Consider the following 22,206-nt stretch of genomic DNA (forward strand, 5'->3'; position numbering starts at 1 on the left):
GCACTTGCGGTCTCTCTGAGCACGCTTCACGCCTCGTGCCGTAGCCGCCTGTCGCGTTTTATACGAACGTGTCGAGCGGCACCGTAACGCTCAGAGCGCTTTGAAGCCTGGGGCTTCCTAAAGCTGCACTATAGAGTGTGCAGGAACACAGCAGATGTCTGGCTCGAGTAACTCTAGAATCAAAGTGATTTACTATGAGACTGGATGAATACAGCTAACCTAACTTCTGTCTTCTTAACAGTGAACAACCCCCCCTCCCTCTCCCCCTCTCTCTTTCCTCTTCATTTCTTCTTCTCTTCCAGGGCCGGGCATTCCTTCAGCACTGCTCCAGACCGCAGTTAAGCAGATCCATCTGGAGAATGTAGAAGCATGCAAAGGCGCCCAAAGCTCAGGCGCTTCTCACGTCCTGCTTAACAGAGCGGCCTAAGAAATCATTAACAGATTTGCGAGTGGGTGGGTGTTGGGGGGGTCGATGCTAGGAGCTAAAACGCTGCATAAAAGTACCAGATCCTCAGCCCCAGCTGGGCCTGCAGCACTCCTGCTCCATCTCTAGAGTGCAGCTTTTCTGGAAGCACACGCTAATGTGTACGCGACCTAGTGAGCGCTCGTAGCGTACTGACTCAGCAATAATAACCTGATGAAATCTCTGAAGGAAAATCTTTCCTGAGACTCGGTTGAAGAGAAGCTTGCGCTGTACCATGATGTTGCCACCACCGTGCTTCACTATATACGCTTAGTGGGTTTTTTATAAGGTATCTTGGTATTATTAGATCATAACACATAATGCCACGTGTTTCGGATGACTAAAAGGTATTTTTTGTATTCACGAGTGTTTCGTTCTTGCCACCTCTCCCTTTTTAACTCCAGTGAGTGACAGCTGCCTGCAGCTCCTATAACAGTGCTGTGTGCAGTGCAGTGTTGTGCAGTTACTCGTTACTTCATTTAAAAAGTAACTGTTACTTTGTTGATTACTTACACCAACGCGTTACTGTTAAAAGTAACTTTTTAGTTACTTTTTTGAAGAACCTTCTTTAATGTTCCCATTAATGCCCTTTTATGCGTTATGGTCTACAAACACAAAACTGATTTTAAATACAAAGTAATTTTTAAACACTATTTTATTTAAGTCAGAGCATCACAAGGATTTCTGAAATAAATAACAAAACAAGCTGAATAATATATTCACAATCAAAAACTAAAGTGGCTTCTGCATCATAAAAGCTGTTGAGTTGAGCTCTTAAAAATGTTCCTTTCACAGCTGAAGTATGAAAACTATCAACAATGTAGAACAGAACACCGGGTTAGCTTCTAGCATGGAGTTTCTGGAGGAGCTTCAACAGATTGGAGTTGCTGTTTATCGCAGTAGATACCACCTTCGAACCAGAAAGACACAGCTTACATTTGACTAAAAAGTTTTCGTCTTTATCGTCTACACTTCAGCCAAAATTCATTCATTTAAAAAAAATGTAACCGGTAATGCACCATACGGTAACGGAGTTACTTTATTTTTAAAAGTAACGCATTACAGTATTAGTTACTGTCAAAAGTAACTGCATTACAGTAACGCGTTACTGCCCAACACTGGCTGTGTGTGTCTTATCACAGTTCCTCACAAACGGTGTGTAGACTTTTTATATCTACTGTAGATCAGCACTTTCACTCCAAATCAGACTCAAATGAAGGTTCAGGTTCATGGTTTCTGTGCTTGGTTGTAATTGTTATTACGGTTGTAGAGGTTTTAAAGTTCCCCTACAGTGTCCTCTGTACAGAGATATAAATTTTATGCTTATAGAAAAGTTTTCCACATTAGCAGGATGTTACGGTATATGAGGAAACATTGCAGGGTTGGAATGCTGAACGTAAAGCACACATGACCTCGTCATATATTCTTTTCCTTCATCCTGTACTTCACTTTTCTGACAGTCCTGCCTGTGGAACTCACATTGTCACGATCAATAAAAAGGTTGTCATTAAAATACTCGCATTCTAATAAATAATAAAAAAATAACCTGCCATTTTCCACTGTAAAGACTTTATGATGTAAACCTGAACAACTCGATATGTAAAGTGATTTATTTCCTGTTACCTTCGATGCTAAAATAAATCTTTTTCAACTTAGAAAAGAAAAAAGAAATACTCTCATTCTGTGCTCACACGGGTGGTTATTAAAAATGTTTTATTTATTTTTTATTAAAAGACAAAGAAGACAAAATGTTTTCATGATTGACAGGACAAACAAAACACAAAGTCGCATGATGTTGCTCCCTTAAGTTGTAGATGCTGATGAACTGTTTTACACACGCACAGAAACAGTGCTTTATGATCAGTTCCTGCATAGATCTCTGCTACCACACAGCACACCTCATCCCTATAAAACACGCATTGCTCCTGATGGTGTGCTCGTGTGACTCAGGATTCGATGAGTCTGAATGCCTTCGTTAGTAAAAACTAAGGGCATTTTATTTTCCCCAGAAGAAAAAGTTTCTCTCCTGCAGGAGTGAGTGGAAAACAGCAGTGAAACACGACCTGCAGGCAGTAACCAAAGCCATCTGAACCACAGATTATTTTTTTCCCCTCCTGTTACAGAGGTACCATGTTTTGTTTCGGCTTGTCAATACTCTGAAATGGAAGTCCGTCTTCTGCACATAAATACCAAAACCGTCTTAAACGGAAGATGAGCAGAGCATCCATTCTTGGTGGAAAGCGCTGCAGAAATGAGCAAAAAGGCACTTATATTGATTATAAAACAAGCAGGATACAGTTCTTTTCCTTCTTTTTGGAGGCTAAAGTCTTTTTTTCTGTAATGCAGAAACGAGTGCTGTGCTCTTTTCCTCATTCGGGTCCATTGTTGTCCATGTGAAATGAACAGATCAGACCATGCTGATACCTTGACTGGGGGAACTGAGTGCTTTGGCTACGTCCTGGCGCTCGATGTTGGTCAGTGCGCTGGAGAGCAGCTCGAGTGTGGAGCCGTCTTGTAGCCCCCAGTCAGTCAGCAGTGTGTGGACGGGGTCCTCGCCACGGCCGAACATGTCCACCTTTTCCTGCTCGTACCCCAGCACGCTGGCCAGCTGCCTCCAGCTCCGGCTTCCACCCTCAGCCAGGAGCTTCTCCACCTCGTCCTGCCTGTGAGGGGGCAGGTTCGCGTAACGCACGTTCTGCTTGCTGCCTGCAGGGGAGACGACAGTGTTGGTTCGGCATTCAGCCTGGACGTACTGTAGCAGTAACAGTGTAGAGCACGTGGAGGTGAGACTGCTGTGCTTACCTTTGCTCGGCTGGCTCTCCTGCAGGCTGTGAGAGTCGAGGAACACGCCGCTGTCGCTGTGTAGCTTCTCGCCCTCCACCACGTTGTTCAGCTCTGCAGCACGGGCTTTCCCCAGAGCCCGCTTCTGCTGGAAAGATTTCCAGCTAATACACACAGACATATTAATTAGCTTATAATCATTAAGCATTTTAATACCTATCAGTCTTTTGGGGTCGGATAAAACGGCTGCCTGTGAGTAAACAAGCAAGTGCTATAGAAATACAGTCAAGCTAAGAGTTCTTCATGGACACCTGACTATCCTCGTTCTGCATTTATTCCCAGTTTGCTGTTATAATTATTCCCTCCACTCCTCTGGGAAGATGTTCTACTAGATTTTGAAATGTGGTTGTGGAGATTTGTGCTCATTCAGCCACAAGGATGTTAGTAAAGTCAGGTGCTGATGAGACGTTCTATAGCATCCCAAAGATGTTCAACAGGGTTTGTCTGAGTTCTATAGCAGGCCACTGAAGATCTTCCACTCCAACCCACCATATCTTCATGCAGCTTGCTTTGTGTACAATTGCTACACATTGTTATGTCTAAGGAAAGGAAGATTTAAGACATCCTGTGGTATCAGTTCAGGAAATAAAAAAAAAGAATGGCTAGATAAGTCAGGTGGCCCAATACTTTTGTCCACATAGTGTAACTATCAGTAAGACTGGCACATTTCATTGACACATATAATTTTTTGCAATATGATAAAGCAGTCGGATTTCTCACCACTTGTAGGCGACGTAGATCAGGAGTCCCAGCACCACGGCTGCCAGCACAGACACGTAGATCAGGATGTTGTTGCCTCCTTGATGGTCTTGAGAGTTAAGGTCTGGAGCTTCCGATCCTGTCACAATTTTATTCTTCTTTTCACGCTCCTCGTCCGACACAGCGGGTCGGCGTGGAAACTCCCACGGGCCCTCGGATCCGTTTCTCGAAAAGATGTGCAGGTTTTGATCTGCAGGCAAAGAATCCGCATCATCAACCGTTTCGACACAGGATTTTTTCCGCATCTGAAAACTCTCCACACCTTAATTAGGATTCACAACGGGGAAAATAAATCTGTTTGTTTAGAAATGTTTCGCGCATGACGACCAGAAATATCGTCACTGTACCCCGTTGCTTTAAATGCTTAATAACCTTTATTAATAGTGACAGGGAACAACATCTGGTCGCAAGCAGGATGGAATCTATGCAGAATTCCAACAGCCACATTAAGAGGAGCAAGATGACGCTTTCGCCCCACACACACACACACACACACACACACACAAGATAAGAATGTGAGCAACACATGGTCAGAGCCCGCCTGCGTGCCAGGCACGACTGGAGTACCAGGTTGTAAGCTGAAATGTAAGGAAGGAACAGGCATGCAACACAACACAAATATCACTCAGTGAAGCTTCACAGTCCTGCCATAGGGGAAATCCCCTCCAACCAAATTAATATTTCACACACACACACCCTTGTGGGATCACTAAATGCAGATCAAACATTGTAGCCTTGCCCTGTTCAGGCTGAGTGTTTTGTCTCATGCTGTGTCTTAAGCAGCCCTCCAGCAGTCAGTGTGGGTCGTGACCCGCTATCCAGCTGCCTGGAAACCTGTTAACCGACTTAACAAATCTCACACGTTTCAAACTGAGGCGGTTGGTGTAGGTGTCAGATCTGCAGCAAAACCTGCTGCATTCCTGCATTACCTTCACATGCATAAACATAATGAAGGTACTGCATCACAGTGACAGGTTTATTAACCCTGTTTTCCTCGTTCTCCCTGCTCCTGATTCAGGCTTATACACACCACAGATAGTTAATATGAGGAGAAAATGCCTCTCTCTCTCAGTGCTGCTGCTGCTTGCCACATGTTCATTATATAACTAACACACACACACACACACGTCTATATGTGTCTGTGTTGTTAAATTGTATTGTGTTATATTTAGAGGCCTGGCCTGTGTAACTGACTCCACACGCGAATGGGAGTTTCGCTGACCAAAAGCAACCAAATTCAAATAGAATAAAATTAACGATCCGTGTGGCAAATTAGAGCAGAAACTATATCAAGTGGAAGAGCTGGATATTCTGTAACGCCTGTGAGCAGCGTTGTGTTTATCCACAAGCGAGCACACACGGACCACACACACACACACACACACACACACACACACACACACACACACACACACACACACAGCAGCCTATTGTTGCTTTGGTTTGGGGAATAATATGCATTTTCATCAAGTGATTATTTACCTAGCTCCCGCTATTTTATACCGTTTAATGGACAGACGTTTCTTCTGTATTTTTGTGTTTTATTGAGAATTTTGTTCTAGTTGTAATTGGTATTGGTGCTCTATTTAACTAAATTTACCGACAGGATTGTGACATCAAAACTGAACGTTAAATGCTACAGATCAGAGTTTCAGAGTCGTGTACCAACCCATGCAAAGTGTGTCTGACTCAGGCTGACACGACCGGATTTCCACCTTGTCCTCGCTGCACAGGGAGCATGGCATGCAGGCCTGGCTGTAACTTTTGTCCTCTGAGAAGGTGCCTGGACCACACGGCTGGCACACCGTGTTTCCTGCCGGGCCGCACGCTCGCACTACACCCTCTCCACGCCCACAAGCGGCACACGGGGCGCAGACTGAGTCGGTTTCGTTCGATCGCTTCCACAGGAAGAAATCCTTTCCGCAGTCACAATGTGTGTCTTGGGTGACGGTGCAGTGTGCCAGCTGGGGGATGCCTAAAGGGCATTGAGAACAAGGCTGGCATCCTGACAGTCCTTCAAAGCCTGAGAACGTCACACCTGTGTATGAGGGAGGGACAATGAGATTAAAGAATGAGCTTCTACTGACATCTTAATTCCTACAAATATATCTGCACACACACACACACACACACACACACACTGGATTAAGATGTGGAGCGGCTTCAAAACACATGCTTATATTTTCACAGCATTCCACTATGGATGAAGTACTTGTGCAAATGTATAAACACTCTGCTTTAATATGTCTTCAGCAAAAGTACTTGTATATGAATGTATTTATGTACTAACTGATCTATGAATCTTATATGAATCATTTATACAATTTCAAGGTTCCAGTCTCATGAGCTTTATACCCTTTTAAGGACACTGCTTTTATATCCACGATTTCTCCACACAAACTTCAACAAAATGTTATCATTTAATAAAATCTATGTGTTCACTTCAGGGTAGTATGGAACGCCATGTTATTCCGAGATGTAGAGTTTAAAAGGTGTAGAGAAAAGGTTTCCTGATTTGAACTGTAGTAAAGTAATTCGATTCAATGTTTTTATGCACCACTGCACAGCATATACTGAGTACATACATGTACTAGGCATGTCAGAACATGTCATTCTATGTATTCAAAGGCAAAGAAACTTTCAAATGGTTTACTTTTAGTCCACATTCTAAACTTTTCACTACATTACTGTTAATATGCGTACATTGGTTTAAAAAGAAAAGAAAAAGAAAAGCTCTTTGGCTGAATTTTAGCCATGAACTATGCAAAAAGGGAAGTGGTAGTCCAGTGGTTAAGAAGTTGGATTTCCGATTGGAAGGTCAAGAGTTCAAATTCCACCAAGCTTCCACTGCTGGGCCCCTGAGCCAGGGTCTTAACCCACAGATAATTGTAAGTCGCTCTGAACGAGGGCGTCTGCCAAATGATGTAAACGAGAAAAAACCTTTGGATTTTTTTTCTCTCGTTATTAAACGTATTAACACACAATTACTTTTCAAGAAAACGTAAACATACTCAATCAAATCGTGTTGGAAATGTAACAATCCTGCTGGCTGAGGAATCAGACTGCACATGACTGCAAATCCAGCTGAAACCTCACAGATTTTTAGTGACTAAACAGCTCAATAAAATGAGTCAGTAAATACAAAAAGGGTTCATTTTGTAATAACCAGAACATAAATGGCTTCTAGGAAATAACTGGTGCCCACACGTGATTTCGGCGCTGTATCTGAAACACTCACCCTCATGGCATGGCTGGCATTTGGTGTCTTCTTGTTCACAATTGGACGCCACTCCTGTGCCTGCGGGACACAGACTACAGCACTCACCCAAAGACGTAAACTTCCCGCTAGCACACACATCACCTTCCACCACCTGCACAAACAGAAACACACACATACACACTGCTGAATGACAAATGATACGTTTCTCATAGTAAAGGAGAGCAGCACTAATGACAGCGCTACTATAAAATCAGATTCATCTTTATTACCAAGTATCATGAGTTACATGTTCAAGGAATATGTCATAGTGCCCTGGTGCTATAAAAACATGAAAAACTGTGTAAGAAAAACCTAGAAAAATATAATAATACCAACAAAAAACCCCACAATTATTTGAAGTTGTTACATGACTGCTCCGTAGCACAAGAATATCGGTGGTTCTGAGTGGTCTAGCAGGTTAAAACGGGGGCTGTGTTGAAAACAATGATTCATTAGCAATGCAAATGAGAGGATCAACAGTCGCCTCAAAAGACAGATGAGGAGAACACAGGGGATCAGATAACCTTTTGGTGTGAGGGTTTTAACATTACACTAGAACCTCTTTCTTCAAACTTCACACTGGTCTGTCAGGCAAGAAACGATTTACTTTACAATAAATCAGCCCACTTTTCAATACGCTACATTTTCAGTACATCGAGTAGAAAACATAGCACATAAGTACAAACGCGATAACACAACTGAGTGAAAACGAGAGCTATGTTAGTGGTCAGACATCCAATAAAAGCCTTCGAGAAACACCACCACCCTTCAACCTCCAGCCTTGCTCTTATAAGCCACTCTGGATAAAAGGATCTGCCAAGTGACTAACTGTAAATAAAAATGTACTGTTTCTAATCCCCCAAAGTGTTGGTTCTGGTCTGTAGTGATTGGTGACGGACCCCGATTCTGAGTGGTCCTGAACCCTGCGGTATGTCTCCAGTGTGTCTTACTGTCTAACAGCTGTGACTGGCTTTAATCAAACACAGCCACACACAATGGAAAGAAGATATTAAAACAGCAGAGAGAGAGACAGGGTGGGGGGGGGGGGGTACTGGGAGGAGGGTAAGGCTGTTCTGGCACTCTGGAACATTACACACATGGGTGTGAATGCAAATGGGACAAAAGAGACCTGAGAAAATTAATCAGAGGAAAGGGCAAGAGGAGAATGAATGCACAGGACGTAGATATGAAGCAGAAATACCACAGCTGTCCTCGCATGTGCTCCAAGAAGGAAAATGCGGCAGCGGGGAGGGGACACGACTGCAGTCCTGAGGACAGGGTGCGGACAGACGAAGCGAGTCTAGCATGCGAGTGTGTGCCCTTTGATGTGTGTCCCCCTGTTGCAGTACTGCAGATGTGTGAGAAAAGGTCAGTACTGCTGTGCTTGAAACGTGTGCTAGGTTTAAGGCAGACTGGCCTTTTTTGCCCTCCAGGGAGCTGACAAGAGCAAACAGATGTCTAACAACCAACCTCCTGCAAAGCGGGAGGGGGGGAAGCAAAACCTCAACAACCTCTCTGATGTCTCTCTCGCTCTCTCTGATCTCTGGGCCGCGTGTACTGACCTGTCGAAACGTGAACACACACTCACACACGCACAAAGCTATACCCACAGGCTAAAACTAGTTCCAGTCTACAGCCTTGGCTGAGCATTCATTCCATAATCATCCTGGCAGACTGTATTAAGCTGGCATTACGGTTCATAAAAGACGCAATGCTGATTCAACTTGATGGAGGGAACGAGAGCTGTAATAACAGGATATGAACTTCACAGTATGGTATTACACAGACATGCGTTTGGAATAAATCCTTAAACCTCTGTTTTGTGCTTAACTCTCTTTCAAAACAGAATATCAAAGAAAGGAATATAGTATGTATATGGCCATTTGAAAGGTTTTGCAATAGTACAATTGTTAGTGTTCTATTGGTGGGTTATAAAGGAACCGTGTTAGAATTATTTCAAAACGAATAGTGTGAGAGAAGCGTGCGAGAGCAACAGCACAAGCTGTTTTCGGTCACACTGAATGCCATATTAGGCAATTAAGGACATTTTCCCTTTTTAATTTCCTAATATGGCATTAAATGTTGCCTACTCTATAAACTATGCTGGCACTAACTGTCTCCAAACACTGAATAAACTCCAGACGGGTAAACATCGTCGGAACGACCACAGGGTCTGCGAGCGGATTCGGTGAGGTGGAAACGTTGCATACGAAAGAAGTCAGTTAGCATGAATCGGGCTCACGCCTTTGATCCTGAAGTCTCTCAACAAAGATTTTATCCTACGCTCCGAGGGACACAGGATAGGGCCCCTAGAGAGAGCACAGTTGTTCAGCACTAGCTTAAGAGGTTCCTGTTTCCACCAGTTTGCCAAAGAAGGACCACCAAAGATCAGCGAGCTCTGCTCTGCGGCTGTCCTGGTCACTCACTCATTCTCACACACACTGACTCTCACATACACACACACGCTGCTGACTGGACTTGATGTATGGGCGCATGTGGAGTGTGTGTAAGGGATTAATGACAGGACTGAAAGACACACTTCAAAGGGCACATGAGACTGCAGCTCAGTCAGAAAATGGGATTTATTGCCACAGCTTCACACCCAGATGTCTGTCACAAACCTTCAACAGCAGCCGAACTGCAGACATGTGAACTTTTTTTTTCTCAAATAAGAAATCAAGTCAAATGTACCAAAATCCATGGGATCTTTATTAACATGCACACTGATCATTAAATCTAAACTAGTGGTACAAAAGTATATTCAATGTGTAATAAAAGTGGGAAAAAATCTGCATGTACGAACTGAAAAGAAGTAGATACTGCACCAGTCTCATAAATAATATAAAGTATTTTGTAGCAATGTGAAAATGTGACACGTGTTCCCACAAATGGATCATCCTATTTGGACCCCCATGAATTACCATGCTCTCTCTCTCTCTCTCTCTCTCTCTCTCCAATAAAACTTCAAGCTCCTGATTTACAGACCTGCCAGGTAGAAGTTAAGGACCCAAAAAATCGCCTCAAAGGAGGCTGTTTGAGGAAGGGGAGGGGATTTTGAGGAACCACACATACACATACCAAAGCCATGCAGCAAAACGGAAAGTCAAATTACCAAACTACAAACTCCCCCCCTCTTGCTATCCACAGACCAGGAGAAAATGAGGATAATTACTACACTCTGCACACACACACACACACACACACACACACACATACACAGAACCAGCCGTGCTTATGCTGTGGTTGCCTTTTCACCATGTGCTGACTTAAGGGACAGATGTGGCACTGTCCTCATTCCTCACACTGTTTCTATGCACCGAATGACCCGCATCTGCCTTACAGCGATTTCATGCCTAAAACAAAAAGCTCGCACGAGCACAAGAACAGAGTCCTCCTTTGAAGATAGCGAGCATAACAACCCGATTAGATCATAGCTTTTTTTTTTTCTCCCTGTTCTCAAAGTTCTCCAGAATGCCATGTTTTGATACAGAGAATAAAGAGAGAATGTATACAGAATTCTGGGAACAACATGGCACAGAAGGATAGAAGGATAGAAACACAAAGACCAGCATTTAACAGCAGATTTCTTCAACAAAACAGCATTAGTTTTATAGCTAATTTATTGTTGCTGGTATATTTTACAGTCCTATAGTTTGAAAGGAAAAATCACATATTGATGTAGCATATATTATTGTACGGTTTTGACTATATATATATATATATATATATGATAATACAATAATATGTAATAATAATATTTCTGTAAATGGGGTTGTATGAAATGATTTGTAATTGCGATAGTGTACGTCTACAATAGTTACAGCTAAAATCAGCCATGAGATCCATCAAGAATTCTTTTACAGCATACAAACCGTATACTTAATAATGACCAGATGTGATAAAGTCATACAAATGAGTACAAACCCCTTTTATTGTACCCATTTAAGAACTTTTTAGACTATTGATTTTTTTTACAGTGTTACAGTTATACATGTAATGTTATAGAAAGCCTTTGACATTGCAGAGATCATGTAACAGAACACACTGTATTAATAAGCAGAAGTAATGCTGGAAAAGCAGGATGTTGGAGATGTTCCAGATGTTCCAGTGCAGCACGTTGCTGCTGTACTCACCTTCAGAGCTGTGAGATGGAGATAAAGAGGGAGAAGCGCTGCGACGAACTTCATCTCGGGCTTCTGCTTTCAGGCTCGCGCAGAATCACAGATCGTAGGTGTGTGTGTGTGTGTGTGTGTGTGTGTGTGGTTGAGCGCGCGCGTTAAGAGGAGACTCTAAAAGCTACACCCGCTAAACCTGAAACACTTCTACGCTATAAACATCGAGACGTGAGTGATGAATAATCCCGGTTTGAGTTCCTGTAGGACTTCACTCTGTTTTCGTGATTACTAGACTCGGACTCACTCCGCTCCGCGCGCACTGCCATCACAACACTGAAGTGTGCGCGAGCCGCTTTTGAGGCGCTTTGGCGGTCCGCCTTGACGTCACTTTGTGCTCGTCCATGATTGGGCAGAGAGAAGAGTGGGGAGAGGGGGAGAGAGAGAGAGAGAGAGAGAGAGAGAGAATGATGGAGGGGAAATGTGTGGACAGGGTTAGGAAGAGAGAAAAGGGATGTGTGGATGGATGGATTAGTACAGAAAAGGATGGTCGAATAGATGAATGGGTAAAGAAAAGTTTGGATGGATAGATGGATGGATGGATGGATGGATGGGCAAAGAAAAGGATGGTTGTTGGGATGGATGCAGATATGAATGGATGGATGGGTAAAATAAGTGGATGGAGGAAGGGATGAATAAATGAGCGTATCATTGTATTGCTGGCCTACTTGTTAAAAGAGAGTGAGAGAAATTACACTAGCAAATTGGTTATTAAATCTTCTACTTATTATTATTATTATTATTATTATTATTATTATTATTGTTATTGTTATTATTAATCATTACATAATGATGTCACCGGAGTCACATAAAATTTACACATGGATTTTTGAATCTGATTTTCATGTGATTTCCACTCACATTACATCACTTCATTACCATAAACTGTTTACATGCTGTTTTTGTACATCTTTCCTGGATTGCTGCTATTTGCTCTTTTTGCACAACTTTTTGTTTACGTTTTTGCTACTGTTCACTTTGTCTCTTTACAACAGGTTTACTGGCGGAGCTATTTTGTGTTTTGTGTGTTGTCTTTGCACTGTCTTGCACACATGCACTTTATGTGGCGAGGACACTTACTAGTCCCTAACCCTGTGTTTTCTGTTTCTGTGATTGTTGTCGTATGTAGCATCATCGTATGTAGGAGTTCTGGAGGAACGTTGTTTCATTTCACTGTGTACTGCATCAGCTATATATGGTTTAAATGACAATAAAAGCTTCTTTATTTGACTTGATTTCTTAATTTGTTATTATTATGTAATTTACATATAAGAATGAGTTTAATTTATATTATATTTAATATAATATATTTTTTTATTTGAATATATTTTTCACACATCCCATATTGTTCACATGATGTCACATGTTCAGGACATGCAATTCATTTGAAAAGATTCATTTTATAATGATTTTTACATACAATCATATATTATTCACACAATCACATCATGAAATGCATGGGATTTTACTGTAAGTAAGTGCAGTGGTGAAATCTATGAGTTGAGAATAGACCCACTCCATTATAGGGTTTTGGATATTGTGTGTGTGTGTGTGTGTGTGTGTGTGTGTGTGTGTGTGTGTGTGTGTGTATCGGAGACCCGTCTCGTCTATACCTGTATGCTCGTCTTGACTCGAGATAAATAGTCCAGTCTTTTTTTGAATCAGAGCGATTGAAGGGCTTCTAGATAAACAAGCGGTCAGTGGCTGTGGTTGTAAAGCCGCAGGGATGCACCACATGAGGTCTGGATACTTCAGAGGGCAACAAATGGAGACGGCCCCCAAAATACAATGAGAGGATAGCTTCAAAGAGACACAGAAAGAGAAAAAGAGAAAAGAATAAAACAGATATGTGTCTCAGCATCCACTGGCTGTTTAGAGTTTAGTAAAGAACAGCTGATACTTTATGAGCACTTCAGGCTGCACAGTGTGAACCTCAACCCCAGTCTGATGTATACACTTTTACACATACACCAAATATAATATATATATATACATAATTGTGTACAACTGAATTGTACATATTGTATATATAGCATATATTATGCTATCATGTAATAAGGAAGAGATTTGGCTAAATGATTTGTTTAGAAAAGTGTTTTTGGATCATTTATTTGTACGTTATTAAGTAATGGTCTGGCTGTAATATAACCTGCAGAGACAAAATTACTGTATTTAGTTTTTTTAGGGTCCTGGAAGATCCTAACATCTAATATTCTTTTAAAACATCCAACTTTCACAAAAAAAAGATATGTGCAGCTTTTAATAAAAATGCAAATTGTAATTCGATTGGTTTTCTTGATTTCACCCTTAAAGCTGTGTATAAGTAATTCATTTGATATACAAACAAGCTGTTTCGATTTATATTATTATTATTATCTGGATTTCAGCTGATTATTTCAGAAAACATTTTAAACTTTCTTTAAATCAAGAGACGATATTCGCACATCAAAACGTGTTAATATCACTTCATTTATTGTCCTTTTTTAGCTGGATATGTGTGGACCGTGTTGCTCGTTTGTGTTTATGCAACTGTCTAGTTTTGACATTTGCCTGCGATTGTTTTTCTTGATTTTCACCATATGTCTTTCATTTTAGCAGTCCACTTCTACACAGCTTGTTAGAGGGTTAATTACTCATCAGGGATAAAACAAAAAAAGTGGTCGGCACTTTTTGTTTTCTATTGATGCACAATTCAGCACTGAAATGCAGCCTTGCAATTTGCTCCATATTGTTATATCTGTAAATCAGTAAATATCACTAGCAGGGCAAAGTGTTTCTTGAAGTAACTGGTAAAAAAAAAAACAAGTGAAAACTGGCCAATGAAAGGATTTATGCAACTATCTACAAAAGTTTCCTGATATATTTTGGTAGTTTAGGCGAATTAAGAAGATACAGCTTTACAATTCAGCATGACCGATCTATACTGTTTTTAGGTCTGTAAAAGCATGCAATTATTTTCCTAACACATCATATTGAGGGCAATATTGTAAATATTGACATGTAGATTTCATTGAAAAATGTTAAATGCACTGTATTTTGACACACATTTCCCCTTTTTAAATCTTAAATGCATACATTTCCAAGAATTATATTAGTGATTGCAGCCAATGATGGAATTTACATTGCAAGTCCAAACCCACAATCAGATACGCAAGGCTTGTCATCCTGTAGATTTCCAGAGGGTAACAAATAGGTGGTCAGCAGTGAATCTAGGAGGGGTGAAGAGGATTCACGGTTGTTCACAAGTGCTTGTGGTTCTAACAGTAAGCACTCAGACAACAAGTAATTGTCAGGGGCTTTCCATTTCTCTTTCTCCTTCCCCCTGCCTCAGGACTGGGAAGGAGATACCTGCTTTTATGGAGAGCGAGGTGTCAAGCCCTCCTCCCATTGTCAGCCTGAGAGATCAGAGACGGAATAGTGACCATAACCCCACACTCTCTCCTCCCTCCCGTCATCCTCTCTCATTCTATCTCTCTCTCTGAGCGTGCTCTGGCTGGAAAGGCCACAGGCTGTCTCTCTCCAAACCCCCCCGGCTCTATTGTCCCCCTTGGGGTGTTTATGAGTAGAGCTACAGGATGTTCGGCCCACGAGCGCATCAAAGGATTCCTCAGCCAGATAAATGTAGGGTAACTGTGACCTTTTCAACCCTGATTGGATTGACACGTCAGGACAGGAGGAGGGAGGCGTAGAGCGAGACGTTTCGAAGAGAATGTTGAATAGAATAAAAAGAGATACTGAAGAGAAATCGCTCAGTCACTAATGTGACACGGCAAAGGGTTGTACATTATTGCATGCATGTTTCTGTAAAGTTAGAAAACATATTTTAGTATATAAAATCACATTTTTATATTTACAGTGGTTATTTGCAAACATTAACTGCTTACCAGTGTTTCATCCGGTGTTTCAATATTTTCACCTTATTGTATGTGCACCAGCTTCTCCTGAATAATGATGGTTTGTGTGACCTGTAATATAAATTGATACCTGCACTGGAAATACTTATTTATCATCGTCTTCAGTAACTGCTTTATCCTGCTCAGGATCATTGCAGCTCTGGAATCCGGCATTGGAATATTTGAGGACTGAAAACAGGACTGTATTTAAAATGCTCATGATAATTAAATATTTGAATCAGTCAAATATTAAACATGATATCATTTTTTTTTATATTCTTGATATTTTGGTAATGGCAATAAAATTTATTATTTTTTTTTTTAGAGAAAAGTCTCTTGGTACTTACCATCTAAAAACAGTGTATTAATGGAAGCAGTGTGTTTAGAATATATCCAGACCTTTTATTCCCCCCCCACATTTTATTATGTTGCAGTTTTATAATAAAATACTTTAAAACCAGATTTAGCTCAGGTTCTCTGGATCAGAGTGAGTGGACATGATTTAAAAACACACACACCTCTCTATATAAGATCTAACAGCTGAAAATTGGGGGTATGGAGACAGATGATCCGCTGTGGCGACCCCTAATGGGAGAAGCCGGAAGAAGAAGAAGTAGTTATTAAAAAAACAGCTTTTAAAAAATAAATGTAAAGTTATTACAAATCTGGTTGCTTTTGCTATTACAACTGCTGTTGTGGTATGTAATGATTTATTCACATTAAAAAACCTGAACAACTCCAAACATGTCAGTGAGAAGACACTGTGTCCCATCAAGGGTGAACTAATTGAAAAGACTATCACTAATGAAAGTATTAAAAAGTCCAGACGCAATATGAATTATTGCAAATGAAATCATTTTCCTTTCTTTAGTGTATACATAACCAAATAAGATGAGATGTCTGATACCTACATAAAAGAAAAATGAGGCAACGGAACGATTGAAAGAAAGAAACAAGATGTATTTCATGTTCATACACACCCACTCTTACACATATGGGGGAAAAAAAAAAAAAAACAAGAACAAAAAAAGGATCACAGATGCAAAGTTTGCGGCGGTTAATAAACACCAGCCAGCTACAAGACCGAACGCAGCGATATGAATTGGTGTGAAGACAAAACTCCCAACAGTGTGCGTGCCAGAGCTCACCGCAGGGCATCTCGTCACATCGTTTATTCCCGCTGTGTTTACGCGGAGTGCAAGGCATGAATAGAAGGCAATGGTGCTAACATGAAAAGACTCATTCACTCTGCACAGCAGTGTTCACAACAAATGAGAAACACAAACTTGAGTACATTGCTTCAGATTGTAACAGGAATTTAAAAAAAAAAAAGTGCGTGAAGAGGTGGCGTGGGTCCAGTCGAACAAAACAGCAGTGGTGAAGGCTTTAAAAGGCATCAAACATTTCGCGCTTGCCAGTGTTTGACCTGTATTATAGTAGAAAAGACGAGCAGGGAAAGCTGGGTGGTAAAAAAAAAAAAGGATGTGTGCTGAGCGGCAGTCCATAGGGCCAAGGGATGGGGAGGGGGACAGTGCAGCTCGAGCTCAGCATGGCTGCATTCCCATGTGTTCTACAGACTCACAACACTCTTCAAAGGATCGAGTGTTTCACCATAAAAAGAAAAGAAAAGAAAAACATACCAGTGCGGGCGACTCGAAACGCTTAACGCCAAGACTCACATTTACACGACAAGTGTAAAAGCAGTTTCATGTATTGCTAAGATTCATTGTTTTGAATCATTTTAGTCTTTGAGGCACTTGAAAGCAGAAGACACGCAGGAACGAAGAGCAACGACGACGATGAGAATTGAATAAAATATACTCTTCCAAAGCGATGCATTTTAACACAGGAATCAGAGAGGCACTTTTTTTTTTTTTTACACACACACAAAACAAAAAAAAACCCAAACAAAAACCTGCAACCAGTGCGTAAGCCCGCTACAAAAACGACACAAACGAGTGCGACGCAAAAATACGCCATTACAAACATAGATTTGTCTAACAGTGTAGTAACAGACAGAAATTTTCGTTAAAGGCACAAATTTTACAAGTCTTTTGAATCTCGAGGTGCATTAAGAGCAAAATATCAAGCGAAAGTTAACTAAATGTGCTTTGATAATTGCTTTAAGCAACTGCGTGCAACCACGGGATATTCACCCACACACTCTCACACACACATTAAAAAAAAAAAAAAAAAAAAAGAAGCGAATGCTCTTTCTTTCTTTCCTCTCTCTCTATTCCTTACACACACAATGCTAAAAGATCCTGTTAATATATCAGTGTGTGGGCTGCTTGACAGATGACGACACACTCCGGCCACAACCAGCAGCTCAAGAGAGGTCTGTGTGTCTTTAGCTTCGTCCCCAGCGTACATGGTGTGTGTCAGGACGTCCTGTTATTCCAGAATTCCTGGCTCCGAGACTGAATCCACTCTCACATCCCAGTTCAGGTGAGTGTAAGCCTTTCTCAGATTCTCACGCTTTGGAATGATTACTTCTAAAAACAACAACAAAAAAAAACAGTCCAATATAATAAAATAGAAATGTCCCTTTTCCTTTTGCTTGTTTTTAAAAAGTGCAGCTTTGGGTGACTCTGCTTTAATCCATAAAACCAGAGCAGCAGCCCTAAGTATGCAGACCTGTCTACAGGGTCAACATCTCAGGTGTGTGTGTGTGTGTGTGTGTGTGTGTGTGTATAAAGAGTGCTGTTGAAGGCATGCGGAGTGTGTATGCTCATTTCCCAGCATGGTCAGTAGGGTTGTATTCAGTCTCTCCTGAAGACACCTGAGAGATTCTGCGTGTAGATCCCCAGAGACGCCGAGAGAACTGGCCTGAGCGCACCTAAATCAACACACACACAGAGGGAAATGTCTTACTTTACCATTAGTTCAATTAGTAGAGCACGATGCAGTAACTAGGCAGCCAACCTGCTGTTTGTTAGGAAACACTGTCATGATTTGTCTACAGTTAAACAAATATGATGTCAAATTGAGGCACAAATTTGAAACTTCCACTCGGGTGACAAGTCAAAAACGCTGAAAATCCAAATTCTGGGATTTATTTCTTTTTTGTTACTACACCAAAGAGTTTCTTTCTTTTTTTTTTTTTTTTACCTCCTCTGGTTTTCCAGCTCCCACAACGATGAGTTTGCCGTCCTCCAGTCCCACCAGAATGTGACTGCTCTCCTTGGTGACTGATACACTGCGAATAGGGAGCTTCAGCGCCAAGGGCTTAGTAGCCTGCTCTAAGCTGCAACACAAACCCCCATCAATATTTAATAACTGCCCTTATGACTACAAAACCATATCCAGACTTGGAGAAAAGGGTTCTGTAAGGATTCATTGGTTCTGGATGAAATACAGTTTTGAGTTTTACATACATTGGCATCCAAATGCCTGAGACCACACTGAAAATCTTCGTGAGCATAAATAAAAAGAAACGTCCTGACTATTTAATATAGATACCATTTGTAAGTCTGTTAGACAAAAGATTTTCCATAAGTTGTATCAGCATTTTTTCCAGAAAGCAAACTGATGGATTTGATCTAAGAGGAATCAAAAAGGTTTGCACTTGTGGACTCCATGCCAGAGCAAAAAAAGCTTTAAAGCGTTACAAACCAAGGAGGAATAAACTCGGAGACTCTTTTAAACATTTTTAAGATCGTATTTTTCTGTAGCCTAAGCTGATATGCAGACTAGACAAGGTGAGAGTACACACAGTCAAGCTAAAGGTTAAGCATAGCATTAATAAAACCTCGTCAGAGGCGGAGCTAACAACCTGCCAGAGCCCGAGTGCTGCCGATTACCTGAACAGATTTTTAATGTGCAAGTTGCCCTGTAGTGTGCCCAGTATGAGGTAGTCAGAAACCATATACAGCGCCGACACTGGCTCCTCCAGCACCGAGGACGCCAACAGTGTGCCGTTCACAGAGTACACATGCAGTGCACACTTCTCCTACAACACCAAGCACACACATACACACACACAAATAAATACACAAGCATGCCAGACAATCATCAATTCATGTTTACATAAACAGTGAAACAATACACAAAAGTAAAGAAGATGACTTGCCTTCCCACCAGAGCAGCCCTCCAGGACAGACTGTGCCACCATGTGACCCTCCATTCCCACCTGCAGTTGGTTTACACGGACAGAAACGCAGCTCTCGCAGGGAGGACGCAGCGTGCGGAGATACTGTCCTCGTCGGATGCTGTGCACGATCACGATACCATCCTGACGACGTAGGGAATGAAGCAAAAATTGGTATTTTGTGGAAACAAGGAGAAGGTGAGAGCTGATTCGCTTTCAGTGTGACTAACTTTTGATCCTGAAACAGCCATGTCCAGCTCAGTGCTTATGGAGACACAGGTGACCTCTACATCATGACCACACAGCACCTGCACAGGTCGTGGACATAGACCAGTGGAGAAACCACCCTACAGGAGAGAGAGAGAGAGAGAGAGAGAGGAAAATATTATATGAGCATTCTGCCTTAGTTGTGTGGAGTATGATTCTTATTAATTAAATGCATTTAGTAGAATAAGTCCACTGCCAATTAATTTTAATATTTTATCAGTTATGAAAAAAACAAATGCAATTTCTCATGACTGATCATTTAACCGCAGTATAAAGTAGGTAAAAATATTTCAGTCAAGGTCAATTAAGTTCATAAAAAATGCTTAATAATAGCTAAACAATATATTAGTTCCATCTGTATAAAATCACAAGATTGTGTGTGTATGTATATATACAACATAAAGCATGAAGACAAAATATTCTTGTAAATGTTTTAAAGTAATTATTGTGTTTTAATTTACGTAAATCATCAGGACACCAAATGGAACTTTTGCTATGTTTCCACACGGACGGGTAATAAGGTGATACCGGAGAAACTGTACCTCCTCTAACTTTCGTACGGATTACAGAATCAGAGAATATTTGTGTTCGACTTGAATGGAAAAGTAGAGATTTTGAGCTTTCTATTCATATATTTATTATGTCTGTGAGGCAAATAATCCCTGAGATTCAGCTTGTTTTATTTATGTGTTTGTGAAGAGAGATGACAGAGACGGCAGAGCGCGCCCCCTGTCGGTTTTGTTGTTATTATAAGTCTTTACAAATAAAAGTAGACCCTTTACAGATTTGAATGATGTATTGCTTTTATCTGTACGATCAAAAAAGACAAAAAAGGACTTCAAGCGAGGAGAAAAACATGAATTTTCCTTAGCAATAAATAATAATAAAATAAAAGGCTTAAAGACTCACTGCTGTTCATTACTAAAACAAAAAAAATTACTTTGAACATTACAGTGGCATAATAAAAACAACACACTTTGGAATGTGCAGTTTCCTACAACATCCTGTCATTTTTTACACTTGCTTTTAATTTGGATTCCAGTGTACGAGATGGAGTTAACAGAAGATAGTATATGTGTGAACTGCAGCCATAATTGTTCTATAGTCTCCAATTTAAACTCTAACATAATGATATACTGGGTTATTAAACACTGTTCAGACCTGTTGGAGAACCTGCCACACCATGCAGGTGGTGTCACGAGAGCCTGAGATGAGGTAGATACCACACAGGTCCAAAGCCAGACACGTCACCACATCTAAAACACAGTGAGGAGAAAAGTTTGACAATTCGGTTTCTTAGAGAAGATACATAATTCTTACAGTGTAACCAAGACAATTTTCAACAAATACCAAGTTGTACTGAGAATCTTTTTTTCTATAAATGCTGATTAGTATGTAGGACCTTTTCCTTTCCGTAATAATCGAATAATTCACTGTGACTTTATTCAGTTCTAAAACTGTTATAAAGATTTCACATCATTTCATAACACCACACTTCTTCCTTCCAAAACTCTGGATGTTTGTCAATTTATATCTTAGAATGTTTTACTTGTGCTTTCATGTCTCACCTGCATGACGGCAGATCCTGCCCACTAGTTTGGCCTTGGCCAGTGTGGTGACACGGAGGCTGCAGTCCCAGTGCCCCCCGCTGAACAGCAGGCGGGCGTCAGTGGACACCACCAGCACCTGGGCCCCCATGTCCACCCCTGGGGAGAAGGGTCCACTCAGGAACCGATGAGTTCTAAATATCACACACACACAGTAAAATAAAATGTTAGATTGTTTCTGCCGCATTACTGACAAAAAAAATTAACAACACTCCTAAAAATCAATTACAACCTCATCCTTAATACATTCACAAAAATGGTTGCAGGGACACAAAACAACTGCTCTCAATTTCTAGATTTAAACTTAATTGAAAACCTGGTGTTTGATTTGGAAAGGCAAGTTCACATACACATACCCCAGGAGATAAAGGAAATTGAAATACCCTGCCTGTAGGAGAAGCCTAAGATTCCTCTGCAAATTACTTTGATACACTGTACGGCCAAATGTCTTTGGAAACCTGACCATCAGACCCACTTGTGTCTTTACCAAACTGTCGCCACAACGCTTGAAGCGCAAAATTATCTAAAAGTCTATTAAGGCATTTCTTTTTCCAGAACTACACGACCCAAACCTGCTTCAACATGGAAACCCCCCTGTTCACAAAGCAAGGTTCATCACCATTTCATCTTTTGAAAAATTTGATGTAGAAAACCCTGCGTGACCTTCACAAAGCCCTGACATCAACCCTATAGAACACTTTTGGATGAACTGGAAAACCGACCGGGTCTCTTTACTCAACATAAGTGCCTGACCTTACTATTGCTCTTAGAGCTGAAATCCCCACAGTCAAGTTTTTAGAAAATTGAGGGAAAAGTCCAAATCTGAAATTGATCTTCAACAAGCAAATTGATGAT

At 41.0% G+C, this 22,206-nt stretch overlaps 2 protein-coding genes across 2 annotated transcripts in view; both read right to left on the bottom strand.

Moving 5' to 3' along the window:
* Positions 1 to 2,159: 2,159 nt before the first annotated feature.
* Positions 2,160 to 11,778, bottom strand: nradd (neurotrophin receptor associated death domain). The gene is made up of 6 exons (XM_046846086.1): positions 11,456 to 11,778; positions 7,302 to 7,434; positions 5,733 to 6,101; positions 4,025 to 4,253; positions 3,266 to 3,408; positions 2,160 to 3,169 (listed from the first exon to the last, which is right to left on the bottom strand). The coding sequence occupies exons 1-6, from the start codon at positions 11,507 to 11,509 to the stop codon at positions 2,871 to 2,873; spliced, it is 1,227 nt and encodes a 408-aa protein (XP_046702042.1). The 5' UTR covers positions 11,510 to 11,778; the 3' UTR covers positions 2,160 to 2,870.
* A 4,548-nt stretch (positions 11,779 to 16,326) lies between these two features.
* nbeal2 (neurobeachin-like 2) overlaps positions 16,327 to 22,206 on the bottom strand; it is a 50,366-nt gene continuing 44,486 nt past the window's right edge. Inside the window, exons 49-55 of the mRNA XM_046848005.1 lie at positions 21,313 to 21,485; positions 20,906 to 21,000; positions 19,708 to 19,824; positions 19,460 to 19,621; positions 19,191 to 19,339; positions 18,499 to 18,634; positions 16,327 to 18,226 (exon numbers count right to left, since the gene is read on the bottom strand). Coding sequence (XP_046703961.1) covers positions 18,119 to 18,226; positions 18,499 to 18,634; positions 19,191 to 19,339; positions 19,460 to 19,621; positions 19,708 to 19,824; positions 20,906 to 21,000; positions 21,313 to 21,485 — 940 coding nt within the window. The 3' untranslated portion in view covers positions 16,327 to 18,118. The remainder of the gene's footprint in view (positions 18,227 to 18,498; positions 18,635 to 19,190; positions 19,340 to 19,459; positions 19,622 to 19,707; positions 19,825 to 20,905; positions 21,001 to 21,312; positions 21,486 to 22,206) is intronic.

The sequence above is a fragment of the Silurus meridionalis genome, chromosome 4 (genome assembly GCF_014805685.1).
Source record: "Silurus meridionalis isolate SWU-2019-XX chromosome 4, ASM1480568v1, whole genome shotgun sequence".
Lineage (NCBI taxonomy): Eukaryota > Metazoa > Chordata > Actinopteri > Siluriformes > Siluridae > Silurus > Silurus meridionalis.

Coding starts and splice junctions, on each gene's coding strand:
- nradd (XM_046846086.1), bottom strand. CDS start 11,509: ATGAAGTTCGTCGCAGCGCTTCTCCCTCTTTATCTCCATCTCACAGCT. Junction 6,102..7,301: donor ATGCCAGCCATGCCATGAGG/GTGAGTGTTTCA, acceptor CCTCATACACAG/GTGTGACGTTCTCAGGCTTT. Junction 3,409..4,024: donor ATCTACGTCGCCTACAAGTG/GTGAGAAATCCG, acceptor TGTGTGTATTAG/CTGGAAATCTTTCCAGCAGA.